This window comes from Camponotus floridanus, unplaced genomic scaffold (genome assembly GCF_003227725.1).
Source record: "Camponotus floridanus strain SB8 unplaced genomic scaffold, Cflo_v7.5 scaffold89, whole genome shotgun sequence".
NCBI classification, from domain to species: domain Eukaryota; kingdom Metazoa; phylum Arthropoda; class Insecta; order Hymenoptera; family Formicidae; genus Camponotus; species Camponotus floridanus.
Window position 1 is genome coordinate 339,935 of NW_020229859.1, and position 27,960 is coordinate 367,894.

Genomic DNA, 27,960 nt, shown 5'->3' on the forward strand with positions numbered 1-27,960 from the left:
AGATAAATATATAATAAAAAGTTGTTACAGATTTTTTATAATGAAAAGAATGAAAATATGTTATTAATTTTAACAATTCTCTCAAAAGAAAAATATATATAAGAAAAAAATTTATGTTGTATCTCCGATATATTTTTGCACGTAAAATCACTTGATTTTAAGTTAATTATTTAAACCTTTATATATATTTATATTTTTTATACAATATATTATGGCTGTAAATAAATATTTCTTATTATATGCGTGTTATTTTAATCTGGGCTGCTTTTACTTTAATGACATATAGATCTTGAACGAAGAAGCTAAAGAAAGATATTCACAAGCGAGTATATTCAGCAAATAAGTAACTAACTCATAATAAAAAAATAAGTATTCCACACATATCTGATTCAACAGTAATTATATGTTCGTGCCATTATCGATTGTTCGATAAGGTTTAAAGAGATGGTAGCGAGTTATTCTTTGTGTACTGAGCAAGCGCGAAATGATGCCAGTTTGGTAAAATCACGAAGAGCGATTCAGTCTAACTATAATTTTTGCTCTGTGAACACTAATGAATATCAATAAAGGTAGAATATGTTTCCGAAAGATGGCAAAAAGTCATATATTTTACTAAAAATTATAATTGTTTTATGTGAAATAGTTATGTAATGTAGTAGAATATAAAAATCACAAGATTTTATGTTGATGTGTGTCTACATGTGTGTAGTAATTTAAACTTCTATAAAAAAACTCTGAGAAAGATTAATTATCACCAAATATCATCCACGAGTATTTACGAAAAGTGTACACATTACAAAGTAATTTACTTTATATGATATACGTTATTTTTTACAGTAGATGTATCGGAAGATATGTGTTGTGTTTAATATTTTCTTAAGCTTATGCTCTTGTGTGTGTTGATTAAATTTGAAATATTTTATTTTTATTTCATATATGTAGTTATTATATATATGTTATTAACATAAAAAAATATTTCTTCGCCTAAAGATGATTATCTTGTTTTTGTTATTTTCTTTATTAAAAGTTTATTAACTAAAAATTATGCAGAAGAAAATAATACATAATAATAATTACATAATTAAAGATTATTTATTAAATAAAGAGAACATTTCGTTCTTACAATTAATATTTTGTTTCAAACATTCGCAAGAGTTATGGTTTATTTGCAGTTGTCTATAGATCACTTCTAAAACTTCATATTCTCCATGAAAGTTTTTCAAAGTTGATATTAAACTTTGTATGTCCGCAAAAAATGTTTGCTTTCGAACGTAGGATATAGACATGTTTTTTAGTTGCAAAGTTGTAAAGTTGCAACGTGCATAAATCAAATGACTGTTGTTGAACCAAATGAATCGTTCTTTGTTTCCTCTCATAAAAGCAGAATTGTAGAAAAGTTTAACTTCTAGGAAATGAAAATAAAATTGAAACACCGATTTTATTTCAGAGGATGATAATGTAAAAGTCTTGCAGAAATACATCCCTCTTGCAAAAAAAATTTACACTTTAAGCGAGGAAAACATAAGATAAAAACTGTACATGTGTGTGTAAAAATAGTGTATTTTAAAGCACAAATAAATGATTGTTTAAACATGTAAAACTTTATTTCAACAAAATTATATTATTCTACTAAATGATATTATTCTATTTTTTATTAATTATTTATCAACATTATTATTTTTTAATCAACTTATAATCCTAAAATTAATTGTTATTTTTATAGTATTTTACAATAAGCAAAATATAATAAAAATTTCCTGTCACTGCTATGAATTCAAAACGTGAATAAATAAATATTAAGTTCATAAACTCATATTAATAAATGATTAATAAATTTAATTTAATTTAATTTAATTATATTAATAAATAATTATACACATATAAAGAAAGAAAAAAATAATTCAAAATACGTTTTATTTTATTTTTTTAAATATTCTTTCAGAGATATTATTTATAAAATTTGAATTTTTCCTTAGATTTGAGTTATGCATTTACCATGAGCCGTCAATGTTTATGGCTATTAGGCGTTTGGCCCGATCCACAAGTCTCTTTGAATATTTTTCGACCGAATATAAGATTCATGATCGTTACCTGTATTTTAAGTCTCTATGTGATCGTGCCGCAATTGACGAATATGATTCGTGCTTGGGGTGATGTGGGTCGGATGATAGAGTACGTAGCCTCTGCCAACTTTGGTTTGATGGCATTATGCAAGTTAGTTGCTACTTGGTATCATGGGGAAAGTGAGTTAATATTTTATGACGATAAAGATACGTAAATTAATCTTTACCGTCAGTAATATAAATATCAAGGTGTACTTTTTCGTCTAAAACTGTCATTGTACACCAGTCCTTTTTATAGAATTTTATTATATGATTTGCTTTGCAATTTATACTGATATATATTACGTTTAATTTGATGGAAGCACTTCGTACACTGATGACATCGATCGTAACTGATTGGAGAATTTCGAGGAACAATTGGGAACGAGATGCAATGTTAAATATTGCGAGACGCGGCAGAAGTTTATCTTTCAAATGTTGTCTGGCTGCAACATGCACAGTAACATTTTATGTATCTTTCAATCTCATAAAGTTTTATCGAAACATGTATTTGCCGCAACGTAGTTTGGTATATCGCTTCGCATATCCATACAACATTCAGAAGAGTCCAAACTATGAAATCACTTTTTTCATTCAACTTTCCGGCGGTGTATATTCAGCCATCATTAATTGTTCCGTCGATTGCTTCATCTCGATACTTTTGCTACACGTATGTGCACAGCTGATAAACCTACGGACAACACTTAACAATCTTGTTAGCGAATTAGCCAATAGATCCATATCATCTTCGAAATTTAAAGAAGGTCTAACTGCGATTGCTATACGACATCAACATCTCATCAGGTACGCTGAATGACTTCTGATGAAATTAAAAGATACAAGTATTTATTTAGTAATAGTAGCTTAATTATGAAATATTTAAATATTAAGTTTAATATTTTTGTGTTCTTTTTTCTATAAAAAGAAGCATATATAATATAATATCTTACAAACAATATCTTTTTAATAAAAACTTTTTTAAGGACTCATAATATATGATCCTAAATATCGAAAATTTGAATCAGATTTAGAAATATAGAAAAGAATAAAAAATTAAATATTAATTTTAAAATTATAATTAAATTATTATAAGATTTGTACATATATCTATATATATATATATATACATATATATATATATATAATATATATAATATACATATAATATACATAAATATACATATAATATACATATATGTATACAATATATATAGGAATAAAATATTTTTTAAAGATTTGCGAAGACAGTTGACGACTGTTACAGCGCAGTGTTATTTGTACATATGTTAGCTGCTACTTTTCAACTGTGTTTTGAAACTTTTCAAGTTTACACAGTAAGTAAGACAAATGTAAGACTTATATAAAAGTATGTCTTACATTCATTTTATTTGAATATTCGCATATCATGAAATAAAAGATTGGAAAAAGAATATATATATATATATATATATATATATATATATATAAAATTATAAACTTTTTTCATTTAACTTAAATATTGTGGCATAATTATATTATTATACATGTGCACATATTTGAACCGAAAAATGCATATTAATTTTTAGATGATAACAGACAAATTGGATATATCTGTTATCAAAATAACTTTCCTTACATTTTATATCACTCTTGTGCTGACGCATTTGTATATTTATTGCTATTCGGCTGAAAGACTTTTAACGGAGGTAAGACAGTTATTGTATATTAACGCGATTTGTGTGCAAAACAAAAATATAATTTTCAGAGCACCAATATAGCATATGGCGTATATGAATGCAAATGGTATAATATACCGGCCAAAGATGCAAAGATCTTAATGTTTATTGTACATGGATCTACAATTCCACTTAAATTGACAGCTGGAAAATTCGGAGTTTTTTCGATAGAAATGTTCGGAACAGTAAGTATCTATAAAACTCGATTTATTTTTCTCAGACAGAAATATTTACTTTTTTAGTTCATAAATAATTATTTTATATTATTATTTTAGTTCATAAATAATTATTTTATTTATGTTTTATTATGCAGAGATAATGTTTTAGAAATACAAGTAAAAAAACTGTAGAAACATATATCTTGCGTGTGCGTGCGCGTGTGTGTGTGCGTGCATATCTTACATGATAAAAGAAGATCCCTTTGTTTGACCACTTATTTTCAAAATATTTTAAATATAATGCGTGTATATATCTGTGCGTGTGTGTATTAAATTTTAAATATACAAAATATTTTCGGTTTAAATTATTAAATATACAATCTAAGTTGAAAATGTCAAAATAAAAGAAATAATAAGAAATATCTAAAAATATGTTTGTAAACGCTTCGTTATAGAGATATTAATATTATAACATGCGAAGAAGAAACATTTAGTTATTATTAGTATTTAGTTATAGAATAAAACAATTAGTACAAATTAATATAAATTTTAATCTTAAAAAATTATAACAGAAGCGCATTCCACGTGTGCTTAAAATTTGTTTATAAATACTTCATTATTTGTCATTTTCCCGTCCAACATTTTTTCATCTAATTATTTCTTGTGTAAGATAATTTATTCTCATGACGATTTTTTCATATATATTTAACATTTCATTGTTTAAATTCTTTCCCGGTGTATAATACATTTTTTGATATTTGTAAACTTATCAATTTATCATGTACAAAGTACTAAAATTATCATTTTAATTCCAATTTAATATATATTTAATACCTAAGTCTAATTTAACTTATCTAACTTACCTAATTGAATTTTAATTCTAATTTATATACTACCCTAAAATTTAAATTCTAATTTAACTAACCATAGAATCTAAACCATAAAATTTTATAAAGATGCTTAAAAACTTTATAGAAATGAAATTATATAGGAATAAAGATGAAATTTATATTCCGTTTGGATAAAACTTAAACAGTGAAATGTTGAATAGAGAATTTTGCTGAATTCTTAGTGAAATATATTGAATCTTAAAATAAAAAAATAAAATATTAGACGGAGAAATACTAGATTTATTATAAATATATTTCACATATATGAAATATATATATATATATATATATATATATATATATATATACATATTTTACATGATCCACACTGTTATCTTAATTTCTAAAAATAAAACTATGTTTAATTTTTATTTTGTTTAGACAGTAAAAACATCAATGGGATACTTATCTGCGTTGCTAACAATGAAGGATTAAAAATAACAACATTAAAAATCGAACTAATTGCATATGATTGATTCCTGTCTGTTTTCTAATAATTCAATAAACAGATTTATACATATTTGTAATTTTTGCTGAATAAATATATGCCTGTGTGCGTAATAAAATGAGCTACTTATTCGTCTACACCTGCAATATAGAAAAAAATTAAAAAGGTAAAAAAAAAGAAAATAAAAAATTGTTTTCTCCTTTTCTCAGAAGATAATTTCTCAGAATCTATAATTTCTCAGAATTCATAATTTCTCAGAATCTATAATTTCAAGAATTAAATTTTCACTTAAGCCAAAAATTCATCATTGACAAAATAAAATTACAGATTTCTTTTTTTTTCAGTATTATTTCAAACTCTTCGATGATTTTGAAATTTGTAACACTTATCTTTCAATATTGATCAGAAAAATTATTGATGAAATGTTACAAAAAACACATTTCGTATTTTATAATAAAAAACATATTATCTTATGACATGTATTTGAAATAATGAGAGATATATAATAGCACTAATATTTTGATAACGTTATTATCCGTATGCATTCAGATGAAATAAAAAAACAATTTCATTGTACATAAGATGTGTATTTAGATCAGATTCCATTAGTTGAGCTTATAGCATGCCTAATGAATATAATAAAAGTATATTTAATATAATTATTAAATATATATATATATATATATATATATATATATATTTAATTTTAATCTGATAATATTCTGATTTATCTATAATTATATTTAGCAGTAAAATTTTGAGTGTTATAAGTTAAGATTAAAATAATTTTTGTGGTGAAAAGATATCAACATTATTCGATGATTGGATAAATTGAATCCAATAAAATTTATATTTTCTTTCTGTTTTTTCACTTTAATAATAATAATATTTTTATGAAGCACATTAGTATATAGCCTTTTTGTATTTTCTTTATATATGCATCTGAATAATTGCATGTATATCTTTTCTTGGATCTTTTCTTTTCTTCATGATAATCATTATTTAATCGTCGAATTGCTCTAAAATATAAAATTACATATACAAAAAGTATACATTATGTGAATATTTATTTTTCAAATAGAAATCTTGGAAAAAACTATATAATAATAAACACTTTTAAGCTATGAATGTTTAATATTATTAATTTATAATTTAATAAATAAAAATAAATATTAATTAATTAATAAAAATTGAAAATTAATAAATTAAAAATGAAAAATTAATATAAGCAAATTATTTTGTTGGTAAATAATAAATAAGAAAATAAAATTTTTCTTCTAAATTAACATTATAAGCAACATTTCTTATAATATTTCTTTTCAAATCTGTAATGATTAGGAAATAACGATAACAATTACAATATTTTAACAATTAAATATTTATTTGGATTTATGAATATTAATATTGTATTTTTGTATTATCCAAAATAATATAAAATTTTTAAATATTAATAATTTATGCGAATTAATATTTACAAGCATATGCAGATACAATTCGGTTAAATTCAATTTTTACTTTGATACAAAATATTATGCTCCTTCTTTTTTAGTTCGATAATATACTGCCCTAAAATTATACGATAATATCATATACATGTATATCATATATTTTTATTAACTGTCACTTAATAATATATTTTAGGTATGATATGCTATCTTATTCAACATCGTTAAAGATATAATAAACACTATATATTCACAATATCACGCACAATAAAAAAATAATTTCTAATAAAGTATTTAATTAAAAACAATTCATATTTTATGTGTGTGCACTTTAATAACATAACAATATTCATTTGAGAATGTAAATATACACTACGTATACATTCTCTACATCATACACAGATCAACTTTATTCCATTTTTAGTAATATATATATTGTGCACTAATCGAATACAATATTTCACCCACCAATATCATAAAATAATGCTTTACACAAATCACAATGAATAACTTTTCACTTAATTTCATTATATATTGTCGGAACACTTTATAACACTTCGTGGTTCGATTTTTTCAAGCACCGAATAATAACATTGATGTTTATAAGAATAAATTTTTTGTATATTTATTCTTTCTCTTAGATTTTGCGTAGGCATATGTGCATAGCGTTTTAATAAATTCGAAACTCTATAATAATATTATGCGTAATATTTGCATTTGCTCTTTTTTCTCTTTCGTTCATATTTACAATAACCTGAAGAATAATCTCGTTTTTTTGTTATAAATGCATCTGACGCATATACAGGAAATAGAGACAATAATGTAAATACCTGAAAAATAAATACTACATTTATTTATTAATAAGATATTGGACTACCATTTGCTTTTAATACAACGTCAATTCTCTTTAAAATAGAATCCATCATCTTATTAATAAACAAATATAATGTATTTTTTAAGTGTTTATATTATTTTGTCTACCCCTTGTACATGTATATGCATTGTGTAAAATTTTCTAAATCCCTTGTTTTTTTCGTGATAATCATTAAACCGTTTTAAAATCCACAGCTGTCCTGCACAAAAGATGTCACTGATAATATAATATTATGTTTTTATTCTACAATTGAGTTTCAAATAAATTTCTCTTTGGATTTCTCTAAATGAAATCTGAATTCCCTTACCTTGCTTATAGTCGAAAAGCAAGTGCTGTCTTCACAATGTAATGTAGTTCATCGCCGTTGTTATGGTAGTTACGTACACATATTACTATGATTCGAAAGAGTTTATAGACACATTGATAAATGTAGTAGTTGAATCCTTCATGTACTGAGCAAGCGCAAAATTAAAGCGCTTTCGTATAATCGTGAAGAATAATACAGTCTAACGATAATTTTCATTCAGTGAACATCAATGAATACCAATAAAGGTAGAATATAACTTAGAAAAATAATAAATTTGCCGACATTACAATATTCTCCACAAAAAGAATATATATATATATATATATATATATATATATATATATATAATATCAGGTTTAAAAACAGATTGCTCTCTCTCAAATAAGTGATAAAAACTTAGCGTTCTAATTTAAACTTTATAAAAAATGTCAGTATTAATTAATCATTACTAAATTATTATCCATATGAAGAAATGAAGAAATTAATATTTCTAAATTAACAAAATAAAAATAATAAAATATTTGTAATCACAATAATATTTGTAATAATATTAAGAATCGTCTATCTAATAAATTGCACATAAATTATTCTTTTTATATAACAAATTATTCTTTTATATTCGGGAAAAAAAAATATATATATATATATTATAAATATATAGAAAAAATATATATTATGTTTATTACGTTTTTACATTTTATACTAATTTAATAATTAATAATTAATTTATATACATTACATCTTACATTATATTGTTTACATTATTATGTTACTTTTTATTAATATAAAAAAATAGTTTTTCCGTTAAAATTATTATTCTTCTGATTGAGAGATTTCCAGTACATTTATTTATTACACATTTATTAAATAAGAAATATTTTATACGATAAATATTATATAATAACACACACTTGCACAGTTTAACAGTTTAACAGTTCTCTATATTACATAAAGAGAAAAATTCACCCTTCGTAATTTTTTGCAAAGCTTTGTATAACTCGTCATTTTTTACAAGCAATCTATAGACCTGTCAAACTTCGTGAAAGTTTGTCAGAGTGAATATTAATTTATTTTACCAGCAAAATATGATTCGCAAAAACGTTTATTTCCGACATTCAAATTGTATTGTAAGTGTTTTTAATAATAAGAGGTACATGTAAATTAAATGATTGATTTATATCAATCGACTATTTTCTCCAATGAGATATATATATATATATATATATATATATATATATATATATCTCATTGAACAGAATTATCAAAAAATGTAAAATAAAAATCGAAAAATAATTAAAGCAATTTTTTATCAATATGATAACACAAAATCGTGTCAAAAAATGTCTTGTGAAGAGAGAGATTTTTGAAACTACATTATTTCTAAAAACATTTTCAATCTTATTCTAATATAATAATATTGTTTTCTTACTTTGTCTCTATTTACTTTGTGAATATAAACATATATTTATTATTCACTCTCTGAATATAAACATTTTTATAAAGATATATTAAAAAGAATTCTTTAACATTTATGTTAATCATTTATATTGATTTATATCGATTTATTATAAATTTAAAAGATTAAGAAACTTAATGCTTTCTTTAAATTATCATTATAAGCAATAGTGTCTTTTCTAAAATATGAATAATTCGTTAGATTTAAATTACGCACTTCAATTAAGTCGCCAATGTTTGCGGCTAATAGGAGTATGGCCCGACCCACACATCAGTTTGAGTGATTTTCGTCGGATACGCATAAGATTCATAATAGCTATATGTGCTGTGAGTATTTACATATTTACTCCACAAGCAATAAATTTGATCCGTGCTTGGGGTAATGTGAATCGAATGATGGAATGCTTTGTTGCCGCTAATTTCAGCATGATGGCAATAAGTAAGCTGGTTGTTACTAAATATCATGGCAAGAGTAAGTTATTATTTTGTAACAACAAGAATGCAAAATAGATTTGTATTTATATAAATAACACAAATGTTAATGTTTGTTATTCTCACTATCTCAGATTGTCATTATATAACAATTCATTTAATATAAGGATAACTTACTACATATTTATACTAATAATAACATAGTTATGTTTTCTTTAAAGAACTTCGAACATTAATTGCATCGATTATGACTGATTGGATGACTTCAAATAATAATTCCGAACGAAATAAAATATTGAAGCTGGGAAAAAATTCTAAAAATTTATCTTTTGGATATTTCATAGCTACAGTAGGCACAACTATGCTTGCTGTTTATGTACGTCTTGAGGGTGTCTTTCGAAACATTCACAAGCCTCGACGACACCTTCCTTATCGGTTTGATTACATTCAAAAAACTCCGAATTATGAAATCACCTGTTTTATTCAAATCTGCGGTGGTATATATACAATTTTCGGCAATTATAGTGTCGACAACTTCATCTCGATACTTATTTTGCATATATGCGCACAATTAATAAATTTACAAACGACACTGAATAATTTGGTCGATAAATTGAAAAACAACCCTGCATCTTCCTCAAAATTTAGAAAAGGTCTAACTGCGATTATTATACGACATGAACATCTAATAAGGTACGCCTGAGCACTCTCAGTGTATTATATAAAACTTTATTATGTATGCTTTAAAATACTTATAAAATAAAAAGAAGCATATTTCATTCAATTTTATTTTATAAATTTATAAAATAACATATTTTAAAAATTTCTACGCTGTGAAATTCTTTAGTTATAAGTCGATAATATTCGTGTATAATGTACTAATTTTCAAGGAGTGCAAAGACTATCGACGACTGCTACAGTACAGTATTAGTTATACACATGATGGGCGCTTCTTTTCAGCTATGTCTTGTAACCTTTCAGATTTTCACGGTAAGCAAAACAATTCATATTTTTATGTGTGTGTATGTCTAATCTTTATATTATTTTACAAAATACATATATAGGGTATACCTAGACGGTAAATATTTTAATGACAAATTCTTTATAACATTTTAAGACAAAAATTCTAATATGAAAATGTCGAGGTTATAATAGTTTTCATATGGAAAAAGTTTAAAGATCAGAATGATAGGCCTAAAGTTTTGCGCGCTCAGAAGTGACAAAATGGCTAGTAGTAAAAGTACTCCCATGAATCGAATGTCTGTGACATTAGTGAAATTATTGTAAAAATATTCAAAATTTTTATTAAAAATCTATTTCTATTTATCCATAATAAATCGTAATAATAGTTTGAATAATAATCTTAATTTTAATGTTTTTATTCAATAATTTAATATATGGATATTGATATATGTCAGCTATCATATATGTTGACCAACTTCATTTTGAAGACAGCTAAATATAATATGATTGATACATGAAGAATAATTCTTACTTCATGGACTGAAAATTCATGGCTATTTTGTCACTTCTGAGCGTGCAAAAATTTTGCCCTGTCATTCATGATCTTCAAACTTTAACCATTCGAAAATTATTGTAGTCTCAACATTTTCGTATTAGAATTTTCGTCTTAAAATATTACACAAAATTGATCATTGAAATATTTATCGTCAGTTTAAATACACCTTATATATGAAAAAAAAGAAATTTTTAATTTTTTTGTAAATGCAAATATTATAATACATCGCATTAAAATTATACGATACAATATGGAATCTCATACAACTATTGCATAAAAACGTATTATTTTCAGATGATAACAGATAATTCAGACTTTTCTCCAATAAGGACAATTTATCTCATCTTTTTTGTCTCCCTCGTGTTGATGCAATTGTATATTTATTGTTACGCTTCTGAAAGACTGTTAACAGAGGTAAACAAATTATATACACATTAATGTTATTTATATATAAAACAAAAATATAATTTTCTTAGAATATCAATATGGCACATACAGCGTATGATTGTAATTGGTACAATATACTAGCAAAAGATGCGAGAGATTTAATGTTCATTGTATATCGATCAATGATTCCGCTCAAATTATCAGCTGGAATATTTGGAAATTTTTCATTAGAATTGTTTGGAATAGTAAGATATATATCTACACAAAAATCAATATTTATATGCGTTATGCAAAAGTATCTATTTAGTTTGTAAATGTTTTGCTCTATTTTAATTTTATATTATATATTATGTAATGTTTATATATTTCTCTCTTTGTATTTACTATTATATATGATGCTCCGCAATTATTATTTACAATTATTTTTTCATGAAAATAAAATTCAATATTTTATCTATAATTTTTACTCTATTTAGGCGATAAAAACTTCAATGGGATATTTATCCGCATTACTAACAATAAGAGAATAAAGGAAATAATAATATAGAATGAATTCTGTAATTTTTCTACACCGTTTTCTACACCGTTTTCTACACCGAACAATGCAATAAACATATTTATATGCACTGTCTGTAACATTTGTTTAATTGAATAAATACATATTTGTGTACAACCATAAAGGTATTTATTTGTTTCTGTTTACCAGCATGTCGTAAAAAATTCGAATAATATCATGAGAAATTGAATGAACATGATTATATAAGTTATGTAAATTTATTATGTAAAGAAAAAGAATTATTTTCTATTAATGTATTTTAATATGTTTATGTAAGCATAAACATATTAAAATACATTAAAATGTTACAGTTAATTTGAACTTTTACAGAAGCATTTCCGCTGCATTAATGTAATAAATGTTATTTAGCATTTACGTTTGAAAATACATGTGTCTTGAATCGTTAAATAACTCGTAAATAACGACAGTCATGTTGCTATTAATGAATATCAATTTCACATAATTATAATATGAACTTTTTTTTATCTTATGTATATTTTACTTATTAAGCGATTAAATAGTAACTCTCACTTATTAAATATATTAGTAGATTGCACAAATTAGATTTGACACACTTTGAGCAAGTTGCAATAAATTTCTGATGGACATATTGATATATTCAAAAGTGTCATGAATTGTTATATATGATGTAACTTTGATTTGATTTTATGGTCTTTTGTACGCAGCATATCATCACTTTCCGCATGCATAATCCATCTGAGGTGAAAGAGATGAGGAAAAATTGACGACAGAAAGTCAAGACAATTGTTGCGCCATCGACATCCGTTAAATATCGATGCATGTTGAGATACGTATAGATATGCTTAAGCGCTTATAATAATAAATTATAGTAATATAAAATTATAGTAATAAATTATAGTATATAAATTATTAGTAACAAAATTGGCATTTAGAAATATTTTGCATATCTCTCTTTTAATTCAAAAAAATATTTTAATTCAAATTGGAACTTCTTTACATAAAGGAATGTTAAAAAGTCTTCTAAAGTCTTAAACATTTTTCCAAATTTCCTAAATATTATTTCTAATTAAAAATTATCGATATCGCTCGATCGTGAAAAAAATTTTGTCTTTCATTGATTTTTGATCAAATTTAATTTGCATAGATTTGAGAATCTCACGATAATCTCAGATAAAATCGATTCAATTTGAATAATATAATATATATTTTATTCTAATTGTTTTACATCTCTGCTATCATCTCGTGGAAACACATAGATAGCTTTTTGCAATATAGAAAAATAAATATATATCACATATTTTTATCACAATTTCCTAAGATTGTTTAAGTTAAAATATGTAATCATTTCAATATCTGTACAAGTTAATCATTATATTTGGCAGAGATTATTGTTTTAAATGAAGTTGTTGAATTGTTGAAAGATTATTGTTCTAATATATAGACGAGATCTGTAAATAAAGTAATGAGACTTTTTCGAGAGATGAACTTTTATTTATAATTTAACTATAATTTAACTCTGTCTCTTTCAAAATAGTTCCTTTGGGAAGCCACGCAGCGCCTGAGACGTTGTTTCCAGTCTTCATAGTAGTACTGGAACTCAGAAATCCGAATGGCCTTTAGCTGGTCGATTACAGCCGCTTTTACGTTTTCATATCAAATTGATGTCCTTTAAGATGAGTTTTCAATCTCGGGAAGAGAAAGAAGTCACAGAGACTCAAGTCAGGCGAATACGAAGACTGGGGGACGACAGAAATGTTTTTCCGTGCCAAAAACTCCGTAATCGAAAGCACGGAAAAACATTTCTGTCGTCCCTCAGCCTCCGTATTCGCCTCACCTGAGTCTCTGTGACTTCTTTCTCTTCTCGAGATTGAAAACTCATCTCAAAGAACATCAATTTGATACGAAAACGTAAAAGCGGTTGTAACCAACCAGCTGAAGGCCATTCGGATTTCTAAGTTCCAGCACTGCTATGAAGACTGGAAACAACGTCTCAGGCGCTGCCTGGTTTTCCAAGGGAACTATTTTGAAGGAGACAGAGTTAAATTATAAATAAAGGTTCATCTCGAAAAAGTCTTATTATTTTATTTACAGACCTCGTATATATATGTGTATATATATATATATATATATATATATATATATATATATATATTGTTACGTCCGCGGCGAGTACTTCGATTAATATCGAAGACGCGCGCGAAGAGATCGGCCGCTCGCGAGACGCGCGAAATGAATGAACACTTTCGTGAGGAACTAAGAACTTTAGTGCACAATACCACAACACAGAACACTACAAACGGTAACACAGAACGTAATACACAATATTAGCAATTCGGCTCGGCTCGATACAGAAACACGTCCGCGCAGCTTGACAGCTGGAAGTGAACTCAAATGACAGACGCTGCTGTCAACACGGCGCCGTCCCGATGAACACGGACATCAGGGCCGTAACAATATATATATATATATATATATATATATATATATATATATATGCGTATTTGTATCGAGCCGCTAATATTGTGTATAAACGTTCTGTGGTTACGTTGCAGTGTTCTGTGTTGTGTATTAAAGTTCCTAGTTCCTTTAAAGAGTGTTTATTCATTTCGCGCGACTCGCGAGCAGCCGATCCCTTCGTGCGCGACTTCGATATCTATCGAAGTCCTCGCCGCGGGCGTAACAATATATATAAAACATTGATAACTTCATTTAGAATAATAATCTGTTTGCTTTAAAACGCGAACACAAGAATACGTATTCTTTCTCTTTCTTTTTTCTACTTCTGTTTCTCTTTCTGAATATAAAATTTATAATTTTAAACAACACGATACACGAGAAAAGAACGATTAAGAGCCACCGGGGTAGTGCGTAAAATTTTATTAAAGATTAATTATTTGCGAAAATTAGAACGTGCACATAATTTTAATTACATTCTGTTTGTAGTACCACAATACACATGCAATACTAAAAAAATAATTTTTTCACTAATAAATCAATCAGAAAACGATATTTTGTATACATAACAAACATTTTGTAATACGCGCTAATTCAATCGTCAAATAATAATGTCGATCACAATGAAATAATAATGTTGATCAATATCTTTTTACTAAAACAATTATCTTAACTTGTAATATTTTTGATACTATAATAATAAATTTATCGATAAATTCGATCTTGTAAAACTTATATTTTCTTTTTCTTTTCCCGTTTTATAAAAATATTTTAAGAAGCATTGACTTTATTCTTTATATATGCATAAAAATATGTGTATATATTCATATATCTTTCTTTAGAACTCTTTTTTTTTCATATATCTTTCCTTTAGAACTCTTTTTTTGGTCATTATTTAGTTATTAAATCACTCTAAAATGCAAAATTACTTATGTTAAAAGTATATTATGCAAATATTTATTTTTCAAATAGAGGCTTTGAAAAAAACCTATACACAGTTTTGAACTATAAATTTATATAATAAATTAAGTAAAATAAAAATTAAATATAATTAATAAAAACAAAATTAAATAAATTCAGTAAATTAAATAAAGATAAAAAATTAATATAAGTAAATTACTTCGTTGGGGAATAAAAAAAAATGTCTTCTAAATTAACATTAAGCAATAATTTTTATAGAATTTCTTCTAAAATTCGTACTAGTGATTAGAAAATTATAATAACAATTAAAATAATGAATATTTATTTTGTATTTATGAATATTAATATTACCAGCATTAGAAATAATGCAAAATAGCAGTAATTGCAAATGTAGCTCGTTAACATTTACAAGTTTATGGAATAAATTACGGAGAAAAAATCAATTTATTATAGAGCACATTCAGCACGTATTTCATTATTAAAACTTAAACCACATACAGGTATAGTTCGGTTAAATCCAGTTTTTGTTCTTAGGGTACAAAATATTATATTTTTTCAGTCTGCTAATACAATAATGCCATATATTTATCAATAAGTTTTATTAGCTATCTTTTAATAATACATTCTATATATAATATGCTATTTTAATTAGCATTAAAGATATAATATATATTATATACACAATATCACATATAATGAAAAAATAATTTTAAAAATAATTAATTAAAAACAATATATTATATTTTTCACTTTAATAACATATCAATCTTCACTTGAGAATGTAAGTATGCGCTACATAGAATTCTCGTCATACATAATTCTGCATCAATTTTGTTCCATTTTTTAGTATTAAAATATACTGCGCACTAATCGAAGAACAATATTCCACTCACACACCACGATAAAATAATCTTTCAAAGACACAAATCACAAACAACATTTCATTTAGCATCATATATATATTGGAACACTTTGTAACACTTCGAGCTTCTCTCAAGTATAGAATAATAATATCGATACTTTTTATAAAAACAAGTTTTTGTATATTTATTCTTTCTCAGATTTTGCTGCGACAGGCATATGTACAGAGTATTTATTAATAAATTTGAATTTCTATAATTTGAATTTCTCTAATATATTTACACTCTCTTTTTTTTTGTATTTAATATTTAATAGAAGGACCGCATTCTTTTTTCTATTATTCTCTTTAATTATGAATGCATCTGACATGACTGACATATGTACTGTATATGTATGTGTCTTGTATAAATGTTTCTAAATCCTCTTTCTTTTCTTCGTGATAATCATTAAACACATATAAACATATAAATATTCCACAGCTGCCCCAAAAAATCATTGATGAAATAATATTATGATCTTTTCCTTTCCCTTGAATTTCATCTCACCTCTTGAACTCCTGTGTATAAAATCTGAATTCCTCTTACCTTGCTTATAGTCGAAAAGCAAGTGCTGTCTTTATGATATGCAATTCAGTCCGTCATGGTTGTCATAGTTACGTACTATTATGATATTCGAAAGGGTTTAGACGTATTGGCAATGATAGTAGTTGAATTCTTTGTGTATTGAGCAAGTGCAAAATCAAAGCGCTTTCGTATGATCGCGAAAAACGATGCAGTCTAACGATAATTTTTATTCAGTGAACATCGATGAATTTTAACAAAGGTAGAATAAATTAGAGAAAGCAAATTTACTCGTGTTATATTATTCTCCAAAAATATATAATTGCATTCAAGGCAAAATATAATTATATATAATATATCAAGTTTATCAAAATCGAAGTTTCTTTTTAAAATAAGAATTAAAGAAATATGCATTAGTTTGAAATTTTATTAAGGTGAGACAAAAGTTCCGGAACGGTCAATTATCTCAGGAAATATTGGTTTATTAAAAAAATGTTTCGAACAAAAGTTGTAGGATTCAAAAAAATCTATTTACTGGTCTTATTAGTTTGACCTTGGGTGGCGTTGCCAAGGTCAGGTCAAGATCACGTCAATTTTTTTAAATTAAACATACCATTTTCGATTCCAGAATCTAATAGCTGATGTCAAGAGCTTTCCAAAACCCTATACTGAAGTATTTTTTCGTTAAGCACATCACGAGTTATGAAGCTTGAAAGTTACAGTATCGCCGGCATTAGCATTATCCAAGATATACCACGCGGAGGTTGCACGGTCGGATTTATACCTTTTTTGTTTTGTGATATGTGCGTGTGTGCGTGTGCGTGCGTGCGTGCGTACGATTTAAGGAAAAGAATATTAAACATTTCAAATTTAACGCGTGGTATATCTTGGGTAATGCTAATGCCGGCGATACTGTAACTTTCAAGCTTCATAACTCATGATGTGCTTAACGAAAAAATACTTCATAGGGTTTTGGAAAGCTCTTGACATCAGCTATTAGATTCTGGAATCGAAAATGGTATGTTTAATTTAAAAAAATTGACGTGATCTTGACCTGACCTTGGCAACGCCACCCAAGGTCAAACTAATAAGATCAGTAAATAGATTTTTTTGAACCCTACAACTTTTGTTGGAAACATTTTTTTAATAAACCAATATTTCCTGAGATAATTGACCGTTCCGGAACTTTTGCCCCACCCTATATATTATGCTGTCTATATTGTAATTATTTACCAAATAAATATAAATATTTATATGTTTATATGTGTTTATATGTGTTTATATAAATACATTTAATTATTTACTAAACAAATATAAATATTTATATGTTTATATGTGTTTATATGTTTATATATAAAAAATTCATACATATATAAATAATCATATTTACATATAAAAAAAGAAATTTGCAAAAATAATACTTAAAGAAAAATAATGTTTCATTTTAAATAGCCATTATAAGTGATATTTCTCTTCTAAAATATAAATAATTTATCAGAATTGCATTACGCTTTTACATTGAGCCGTCAATGTATGCGGATAGTAGGTATATGGCCCGATTTAGATGTCCCTTTGAATGTTTGTCGCCGGCCAAAAATAGCATTTATCTTTGCCACATGTATTATGACTCTTTATGTACTCATCCCGCAAGTACTAAATCTGCTTCGAACTTCGGGCAAGTCGGTGAGTCAAATGGTGGAACTCTTTGTTGCCCCTAATATCACTTTTATGGCAATATGCAAGCTGATTATTACTAAATATCATGGTGACAGTAAGTTATTATGTTGCAGTAATAAAAATATCAAATAAATTTATATTTATCTTAAATAATATAAATGTTATTGTTGAATTATCCCTATTAAAAACTAAGACTGCTATTTTATAGCGCTATAGGATACATATCCAAAAGATATTCAAAAGATATCCTGAAGACGTCTTTCTTAAAGATATTTTTAGAATATCTTGTGGACATCTTTTGAATATGTATTTTGTGTAGATAACATTTCTTCTTATATAAAGATAATTTATTTTATATTTATAGTAATAATATAGTATAGTAATAATATAGGCATTTTTAATTTGAAAGAGCTTCGAATACTAATAGCATCAAGTATGACTGATTTGATGACTTCGAAAAACAATTGGGAACGAAACACAATGTTGAACCTAGTAAGAACTGGTAGAAAGATATCCATTACATATTTCGTGATTGCAATAGCCATAATCATATTTGCTTGTTATATACGTCTTGAGAATGTTTTTCAAAACATTCACCAGCCTCGACGATACCTTGTCTACCGGTTTGATTACATTCAAAAGAGTCCAAATTATGAAATCACCTGTTTTATTCAAATCTGCGGTGCTATATATGCAATTTTCGGCAACTATAGTGTCGATAGCTTCATCTCGATATTACTTTTGCATATATGTGCACAATTAATAAATCTACGAACTGCGCTCAACAATTTGATCAATAAATTAAACAACAAACCTATATCTTCTTCAAAATTTAAAAAAGGCCTAGCAGCAATCATTGTACGACACGAGTATCTAATAAGGTACGTTTGAGCATTATGTAAAACTGTAACATATTTATGACAACTTAACGTATTATGTAAAACTGTAACATATTTATGACAAAAGGAAGCATATATATTTTATTCAATCAATTTTATGTACAAATTCAAAATAACGTTTTAAAAATTTTTACATTGTAAAATTTTCTGATTATAAATCCATAATATATGAGTATGTAATGTGTACTAATTTTTAAGGAATGTAAAAACAATTAATGATTGCTACAGCTCAGTATTATGTATACATGTGCTATGCGGTTCTTTTCAATTATGTCTTGTAGCTTTTCAGACTTCCACGGTAAGCAAAACAATTTGTATTTTTGTGTATATAATCTTTACATGCAAAAGATTGAAATATGAAATTTAATAAGAAAGAATGTAGTATAAAAAACTTAATTATAAAATTTGATAAAAAATAGTACAGATAATTTTTCAGAGCATAATATTATAATGCATTGCATTAGAATTATATTACATAGTGTACTCTCGCATGCAACTATTGCACTGAAAAAGTATTATTATTTTTTCAGATGATAGCAGATAATTCGAATGTTCATCTTATTAAAATAATTTTTCTCGCTATATATATTTCCTTCATTTTGACACAATTATATGTTTATTGTTATGCTGCTGAAAGACTCTTAATGGAGGTAATCAAATTATATATATTAACGTATTTATGTAAAATAAAAATGTAATTTTTTTCAGAGTACTAATATGGCGTTCGGTATGTATGAATGCAAATGGTACAATATACCGGCAAAAGATGCGAAAGACTTGATGTTGATCGTATATCAATCTGCGATTTCGCTTAAATTGACTGCTGGAATATTTGGAAATTTTTCGATGGAATTGTTCGGAATAGTAAGATATATCTACGAAAATATCATCACTTTTTATATGTAATTACGCAAAAGCATCCATTTAGTTTCACTCTATTTTTGTTTTATATTATATATTAATTATGTGTATATTATATATGATATCCATCATCTATCAAAATAAAATTTTAAAGTTATCTTTCATTTTTACTTTGTTTAGGCAATAAAAACAACAATGGGATATTTATCTGCGTTACTAACAATAGCATAACAATAAGAGAATAAAGGAAATCATTCGAATTAATGTTGTATAACCGACTACATAAATTTTCGAATAATGTTATTAATAGATATACATATATTGTCCTCCCTCGCCCCCTGAATGCTGACATCATTTTTAGTATAAATAAATATACATTTACGTGCAACCAATAAAGTTATTTATTTCTTTCTACTGATTAATATATTGTTGAATAAATAAAAATATAAGACAAAAATAGAAATTAGGTAATTATGCAGATATATGGAACCACTTCCGATTTTAATAATTTCCACATATGTTGTCAAGGTCAACACTCTGAGTAATATTATAAAGTTTTAGCCCGCGCTCGTTGTTTATTAAAAAGTTATAGAAAAAAAAAGTTTTATTAATTTCACAAATGTGTGTACATACACACACACGCGCGCGCGCGTGCGGGGGTGCAAAGGGAAACCTTCGGCCGAAGGCCTCTTTTCCCGCAACCACCCCGCCGATAGGGAGGGGCAAAGTAAAAAATAATACATATAATACAATTTATATTATAATAATACATATAATAATTACATAATTAAAGATTATTTATTACGTAAAGAAAATTTCGCACTTAATAATTTTAAACACTCGCAAGAGGTATGGTTTATTGCAATTGTCTATAGATCATTCCTAAAAAAGTCTTCCATGAAAGTTTGTCAGAGTTGATATTAAACTTCATATGTCCGCAAAAAATGTTTGCTTTCATAGCATAGAACGGACATGTTTTTTAGTTGGAAAGTTGCATGGTGCATAAATCAAATGATTGAGTTGCACGAAACGTTCTTTGTTTCTCCTCGTATAAGCAGAATTGTAAAAAAGTTTAGAAAAGTTTAGAAAAGTTTTCTAGAAAATGGAAACAAAATTGAAACACCGATTTTACGTACCGGATAGTAATGTAAAATTTTGCAGAAATATATCCCTCTTGCGAAAAAAGATTTACACGTTAAGCAAAGAGATAAGATATAACTGCATATGTGCGTGTAAAAATAGTGTTTCAAAAATAGTATTTCAAAGCAAATAAATTATTGTTAAACATAAAATTTTACTTTAACAAAATAGTATTGTATTTTTCTTTTTATTCATTATTTATTAGCATTATTATTTACTAATCGATTTACAATCTTAATGTTGTTATTCTTATAGTATTTTACAATACGCAAAATATAAGAAAAACTTTTTATCATTGCTACATTAAATTCGTGAAAGGTGAATAAATAAATATCAAACAGTTTCATAAATTTATTAATAAATATATATATATATAAATTATTTATTAATGAGTTTATGAACTGTTTGATATTTATTTATTTACGTTTATATATATGTACAGAGCTATTATTTTTTTTCTTTACAAAGAAAAATAATACTTATTTTTTAAAAATAGATGTGTTGTGTGTGTGTATTAAATAATTATTTACTTACAGGAACCCCATCTCTCTTTCAATAATTCTCATATGTTATCACAAAGAATCATCACTCTGAATAATGTTACAAAGATTTTAGTCGGCGGTCGTTGTTTATTAAAAAGTTATAAGCGAAAAAAGTTTAATGAATAATATGTAATTTCATGACACAGACTATATGTACTTTGCTAGACGAAGCGAAGTTCACTTTCAACGAGGATCAAGATGAAATGTTTATACCGGAACGCAGTGAGTTTCGCCCCCCTGCGGGGGGCTTCATTTCTGGAAAATATAACTTAATTCACACTAATCTGTTTCTGATTTATAACTAAAATTTCTATTTGGTTTAAATTAGAAAAGGCTTAATTAAATTATACCTTTCAAAAGTGGAATCCCCCGGAGGGAAGTGAAATCTACTGAATCCACGCATATACTGTAAAATAAAGCGTAATTCACTTTCAACGAGGATCAAGGTGAAATATACATATCGGAACGCAATGAATTTCGATTTGTGGATTGGGCCATACATTCGGAAGTGAAACCTCCCACGCAAGAGGGCGAAATAGCATTCATATTGCAAGATGAAGCGAAGGTCATTCTCAGCGAGTGTCAAGGTATAAAAATGTATATGGTTTCATGAAATTATGTATTAGACGTTTTTTGTTTATGACTTTGTAATAAACAATGAAATTTGAAATTACATTATTTATTAAATGTTTTTTTAGTTTATAACTTTTTAATAAACAATGATCAATTAAAACTTTCACAATATTCAAAATAATGACTTTGATAACATGAGAATTATTGAAATCAGGATATAGTCTCTACAAGTAAATAATTATTCAAAATTGATAATGTATAAGGAATTAATTATTTTTAACCTTTAATATATATATTATGTACTTTTAAAAAAATAAGTATTATTTTTCTTTACAAAGAGAGAAAAAAATAGCTTTATAAAAATATTTGTAAAAAATTGTGCAAAATATAAACAAAATATATGATTTTTATATTTATAGAATAATTTATGTAGTAATAATAACAATAATATTACATTAAAGATATGATAGTAACTATTCTTCAACCGATAATCATAAAATGTGTGATCATGAGAGCCGTATGTTTCATCGCTATTTGCTTGCAAAGTTCTTCGAGAGAGGGAACCTTTATATTGTATAATAATATAAACATCTTTTAAAGTCTCTATAATGCTTCCGAAAGAATTTTTTTTTAATATATTTTTATTTAATATACTTTTAATGTAATGTGTAATATTTAATATATTTTTATTTATTTTTATTTAGAAGATTATATTATTATTATTTTTTATTTGTCGGTAATCAGGAATATAAACAAATTGCTGCATATAAGGCTCAACAACATTATAATTTCAACTTAATAATTCCAAAACAAAGTAATTGTAAACAAATATATACAATACACACAAGTGCTTTTTAGAAACACAAATGCTTTTTAAAATACTACGTATTTTTTTAAATTTATTTGTTTTAGTATAATATAAAAATAATCTTTAAAAAAATATTAGAAAAGATATTTGCTCTTAATTTTTAATGAAATTATTATTACTTATATTCACAAAAAATAATTAAAATGAGGAAAATTTTGTATTATATCGAAATATGTTCAGTATTTTAATAATTATTCTAATCTCCTGATTTGAAAAATAAAATATCATATTCTCGAATACAATATAATATTATTTCCTTTATCACGTAAAATATATTCTTAAAGAGCATGCGTCATCAAGATTCGCATGCGCCTCGAGACAGATCCTTTCAGTTACTTTAATGTCGTTGTCGCGAAAACTTCAAGAGATGCCAATCGAGGTCTCGGTTTCAATTTTTTCTTTAAATCTCTCTCTAAAAATACTTCGTAAATTCTTTTATAAATAAAATTTAATAATAAATTCATAAAATTATGCGAAATAGCAGTGAGCGTTCTAGATTAAGAATTTATTGGATGTCAATATCAAGTTTCTTTTAGCAAAGATTATTATTTAAACTACTTCTTGTTTCTGTTCATTAATTTTATTTAATTTAATTGGAATACATATTCACTTTATTAATGTATCTTTCAGCTTGTTAATATAACTTTCTTTTTATAATATTAACATCATATCAAAATGTTTTATGCCACAAAGTGCTACAAAATTATGGAAAAAAATTTGCGCTTATTAATATCTTATTTTTGTCTGAAAAGGCAGAGTCTGAATACGCACACGGATGGAATCGTTATACTATGATGTTTATGGGAATTTGGCCGGAAAATAAAAATTTCGATCGAGCTTCTAGTTATAAGGCAGTAGTCCCAATTCTAACAATGTTCTGCTTTATATGCGCGCCACAGTCGGCCAATTTATTATTCATTTGGGACGACTTTGACTTGGTGATAGAAAACTTGTCCATGGCAAATATAACAATTACGATTTCAATGTTAAAGACCGCTATATTTTGGTCAAAAGGTCGATGTAAATATATCAATTTTCATACTACCCAAAGTCCCAATTTTTTATCATAGCGCTGATAAAATTAATTATAATTAATTAAGATATAAATTAATTATAATTCAATTTAAAAGTGCATTATAAATTTTTCCAATTTCATAATAAAAATTGTAATACATTGTATTATTAGATATACACACACTTATATATTTAGAATCAGAAGTCGTTAAAATAAGGAAAAAGAATATTGAAATAAAACCGATTTTGTAAGACATAAGATTAATATTTCAAATTTTTTTTCATTTTAAAAAAGCCATGAAGATACTTATATCAAGCATGAAGAAGGATTGGAATATGACTGTGGATAAGCGAGAGCGCAAAATAATGTCAGATATAGCAAAGATCACTCGAAATCTATCCATAAGAAGCACCATAATGGCTGAAATAGTGGTGATTGCCTACGTAACGTATCGATACATCGTCATCCGATATACCGGTCGTCAATTATTATTTCGTGCATATTTTCCTTACAACGTGAGCAATAGTCCTTCTTACGAATTAACCTTCTTCGCACAAATCATCGCCTGTATGTATGCGGCGGTTACTTACGCGGCAGTGGACACTTTCATCGCCACTCTGGTACTTCATACGTGCGGTCAACTCGCGAATTTACGTCAAGAACTAATAAATCTACATAACTGTACAAAGACAAGGTTCCAGACGAAATTAAGAAAGATCGTGAGGAAACATGAATATCTCAACAGGTGAGAAATCAATCGAGTAAAGCGCGATGCAAGAAAGCATAATGAAAGATTTTCACGACTCCTCAATTTTTTGACAATTTTCCTGACAAATTCATTTCGAATGATATGGCTTATCCATAAGAAGCACAAATCATAGCGTTCAGCAAACTTACAAGATATGTGCAGGTAAAAGATTTTACATCCGATGAAATATGACTTTAAACGTGCCAAGAAAATATCTATCGATATTATTTATAGATACGATATTCTATTTATGATATTCCGCCGGATTTGTTCGTGGTCAAATATTGAGTTACTTCAAGATTTTGCTTATTTATATACAAAGTATAATTTAATAAATTTTTTAATAAACTCCTTAAATGATCAAAAGACATTGAAATCAATGATACGATTTGTTTGTGAAAAAAATATAATAGATAAAATTTAAGAAACATTTGTTTTCACACGATGGCATTTTTCATAAGTTTTGCAGAAACAATCGAGGACTGTTTCAACATGATGCTTCTGATACAGATGGTGGGATGTTCGTTGCAACTTTGTTTCCAGTGTTTACAAGCGTTCATGGTGAGCCATAAAAAGAAAGGAAATAATCTAGTTAAAAATTAAAAAAAAAAGAAAAAACTGTAATCTAACTAATCTGTCGTCATGATTCTTCATTATTTTGTAGGCGATAATCGGCGAAATAAACGAATTCCTCGCCTTCCAAATCATCTTCCTGATGATATATGTAGTTTACATATTGTTGCAGCTGTACTTGTATTGTTATATCGGCGAAAGATTACTTGTCGAGGTAATCTGATAATTTCCGATAATGTGTTGAAATACATAATTGATAATTTCTGATTGAGATATAATATAACTTTATATATATATATATATATATATATATATATGTGTGTGTGTGTGTGTGTGTGTGTGTGTGTGTGTGTGTGTGTGTGTGTGTGTGTGTGTGTATTTTTAAAATTATATCTCTATATCTCAGATAAAATTTTCGAAGACAAAATTAAATTTTCAGAAAAACTTTTTATATTTATTGGTAAATAATATTATCTCAATCGACATATTTTTACTCTTCATTATAACTACTATTCTAAATACTATTCTTCATTCTAAAAAGTGAAATTGCATCGTCACGATGATGACCCGATTACAAAGATAATGGAGTTATTAACTATACGCTTTCGTATTAAGTCAATCTGCATGACGCTTTGGATGTTAACAAGCAAAATTGAAATACGCATTTTTTTCACAACATTTTTTGTTACATATTTAATATATCATAAGTAGCTGATCTAGGAGAATAGATGAACATACAAGCAATAAACAATAAATAAGAACGGAAACAAATATTTCAAACTTCATTAAAAGATAGAAAATATATGTGTTCTGTAATTGCTCAATTTTTTTTAAATTTAATCTATAGATATAATGTATTTTTTTAAATTTAATCTATAGATATAATGTATTATTTTATAAAAATATGCATTATTTTCGTACTATTCTAGAATCATGTAAAAAAAAAGTTATTCTTCTAGAATTTCACACAAGAAAAAAATTTTTACTCATTATTTTAGTAACTTATAATTTACATATGCAATATGTAATGCAATATGAATTGAAAACTCAAAAATTGAACATGTTCAATAGATTTCTTATGACATAATGTATAAAAAAAGATACAAAATGCTAATATAATCAGTCGATTGTTGTAAAAAGAAAAAAACCTGCAAAAAAAATTATTTTATCACAAAAAAATTAGTATATATAGGCTTTTTGTAAATTTTTAATTATAATTATAATTATAATTTTCTATGACTTGTACACGATGTAAAATATGAAATAAGAGAGTTTAATCATATTTTCATTTTTAGTGTGATCTTTTCAGCTTTTTCATTTCGCCACGTTACTATAATTTATGTTGCTTCTTTTGAATCTTGAATCTTTTGAATTTGACATTCCAGAGTACGAAAATAGCATATGCGGCATATGACTGCAGTTGGTACAACTTGTCAGCGTACGAAGCAAAGTCGCTAATTATCATTATGTGTCGTGCTCAATCGCCATTACAAATCACCGCCGGCCGGTTTTGTTCCTTCAATCGAGAACTTTTCAGTGAGGTATAAAACTATCAAATATAGCTCTGTGTGTGTGTGTGTGTGTGTGTGTGTGTGTGTATACATTTAAATTATACTTTATTATTTTTAAAAAAATTGGAATTTTGTTTCATTTCAATAGAACAAAAAATAAATATAAGCTTTTTGATTATTTTTCTTGATATAAAAATAAATATAAAGTCTACTAATTAGAAATATGAAATATGTTATAATTAAAAAAAGATTTAGTTCTTATTAAGATCAAAATCGATTTTGGATATCAATTTTAGGTTCTGAAGAAATCGGTAACTTACATGTCGTGTCTCTACGCAATAAACAGTTTAGAGTAAAAAATTAAATAAAATTTAATAATGCGAAAAATATCCGTACGTATCAATTGTTTAATGAAATCATCGATTGCAATAGAATCAATATATATATTTTTTCGAGATGCTTGTAAAATGTACATACTCCAATAAAA

The 27,960-nt window shown here is 26.1% G+C and overlaps 4 protein-coding genes across 6 annotated transcripts; all 4 read left to right on the top strand.

Annotated features, from left to right (window-relative positions):
- Positions 1 to 488: 488 nt before the first annotated feature.
- Positions 489 to 5,341, top strand: LOC109610348 (odorant receptor 13a-like). 2 transcript variants are annotated; one of them, XM_025414764.1, is made up of 7 exons: positions 489 to 569; positions 1,977 to 2,243; positions 2,426 to 2,906; positions 3,337 to 3,436; positions 3,668 to 3,787; positions 3,847 to 4,002; positions 5,247 to 5,341. In XM_025414764.1, the coding sequence occupies exons 1-7, from the start codon at positions 554 to 556 to the stop codon at positions 5,298 to 5,300; spliced, it is 1,194 nt and encodes a 397-aa protein (XP_025270549.1). In that variant the 5' UTR covers positions 489 to 553; the 3' UTR covers positions 5,301 to 5,341. The 2 variants fall into 2 exon arrangements, with proteins under 2 accessions (XP_025270549.1, XP_025270550.1); XM_025414765.1 differs by lacking the exon at positions 489 to 569 and adding an exon at positions 774 to 800.
- A 4,796-nt stretch (positions 5,342 to 10,137) lies between these two features.
- Positions 10,138 to 12,266, top strand: LOC105255908 (odorant receptor 13a-like). The gene is made up of 5 exons (XM_025414769.1): positions 10,138 to 10,519; positions 10,717 to 10,816; positions 11,640 to 11,759; positions 11,822 to 11,977; positions 12,209 to 12,266. Exons 1-5 carry the CDS (start codon positions 10,188 to 10,190, stop codon positions 12,260 to 12,262), a joined length of 762 nt encoding a protein of 253 aa, XP_025270554.1. The 5' UTR covers positions 10,138 to 10,187; the 3' UTR covers positions 12,263 to 12,266.
- Positions 12,267 to 17,244: 4,978 nt separating this feature from the next.
- LOC105255907 (odorant receptor 13a-like) lies at positions 17,245 to 20,883 on the top strand. Its single transcript, XM_025414766.1, has 7 exons — positions 17,245 to 17,328; positions 18,565 to 18,837; positions 19,153 to 19,624; positions 19,841 to 19,940; positions 20,173 to 20,292; positions 20,351 to 20,506; positions 20,684 to 20,883. The coding sequence occupies exons 1-7, from the start codon at positions 17,313 to 17,315 to the stop codon at positions 20,732 to 20,734; spliced, it is 1,188 nt and encodes a 395-aa protein (XP_025270551.1). The 5' UTR covers positions 17,245 to 17,312; the 3' UTR covers positions 20,735 to 20,883.
- Positions 20,884 to 23,983: 3,100 nt separating this feature from the next.
- LOC105255906 (odorant receptor 13a-like) lies at positions 23,984 to 27,930 on the top strand. Of its 2 annotated transcripts, none has more exons than XM_025414767.1 (7): positions 23,984 to 24,005; positions 24,383 to 24,646; positions 24,936 to 25,386; positions 25,851 to 25,950; positions 26,054 to 26,176; positions 27,348 to 27,503; positions 27,770 to 27,930. In XM_025414767.1, exons 2-7 carry the CDS (start codon positions 24,418 to 24,420, stop codon positions 27,827 to 27,829), a joined length of 1,119 nt encoding a protein of 372 aa, XP_025270552.1. In that variant the 5' UTR covers positions 23,984 to 24,005; positions 24,383 to 24,417; the 3' UTR covers positions 27,830 to 27,930. The 2 variants fall into 2 exon arrangements, with proteins under 2 accessions (XP_025270552.1, XP_011263757.2); XM_011265455.3 differs by having other exon boundaries at positions 23,985 to 24,005; positions 24,379 to 24,646.
- Positions 27,931 to 27,960: the final 30 nt, after the last annotated feature.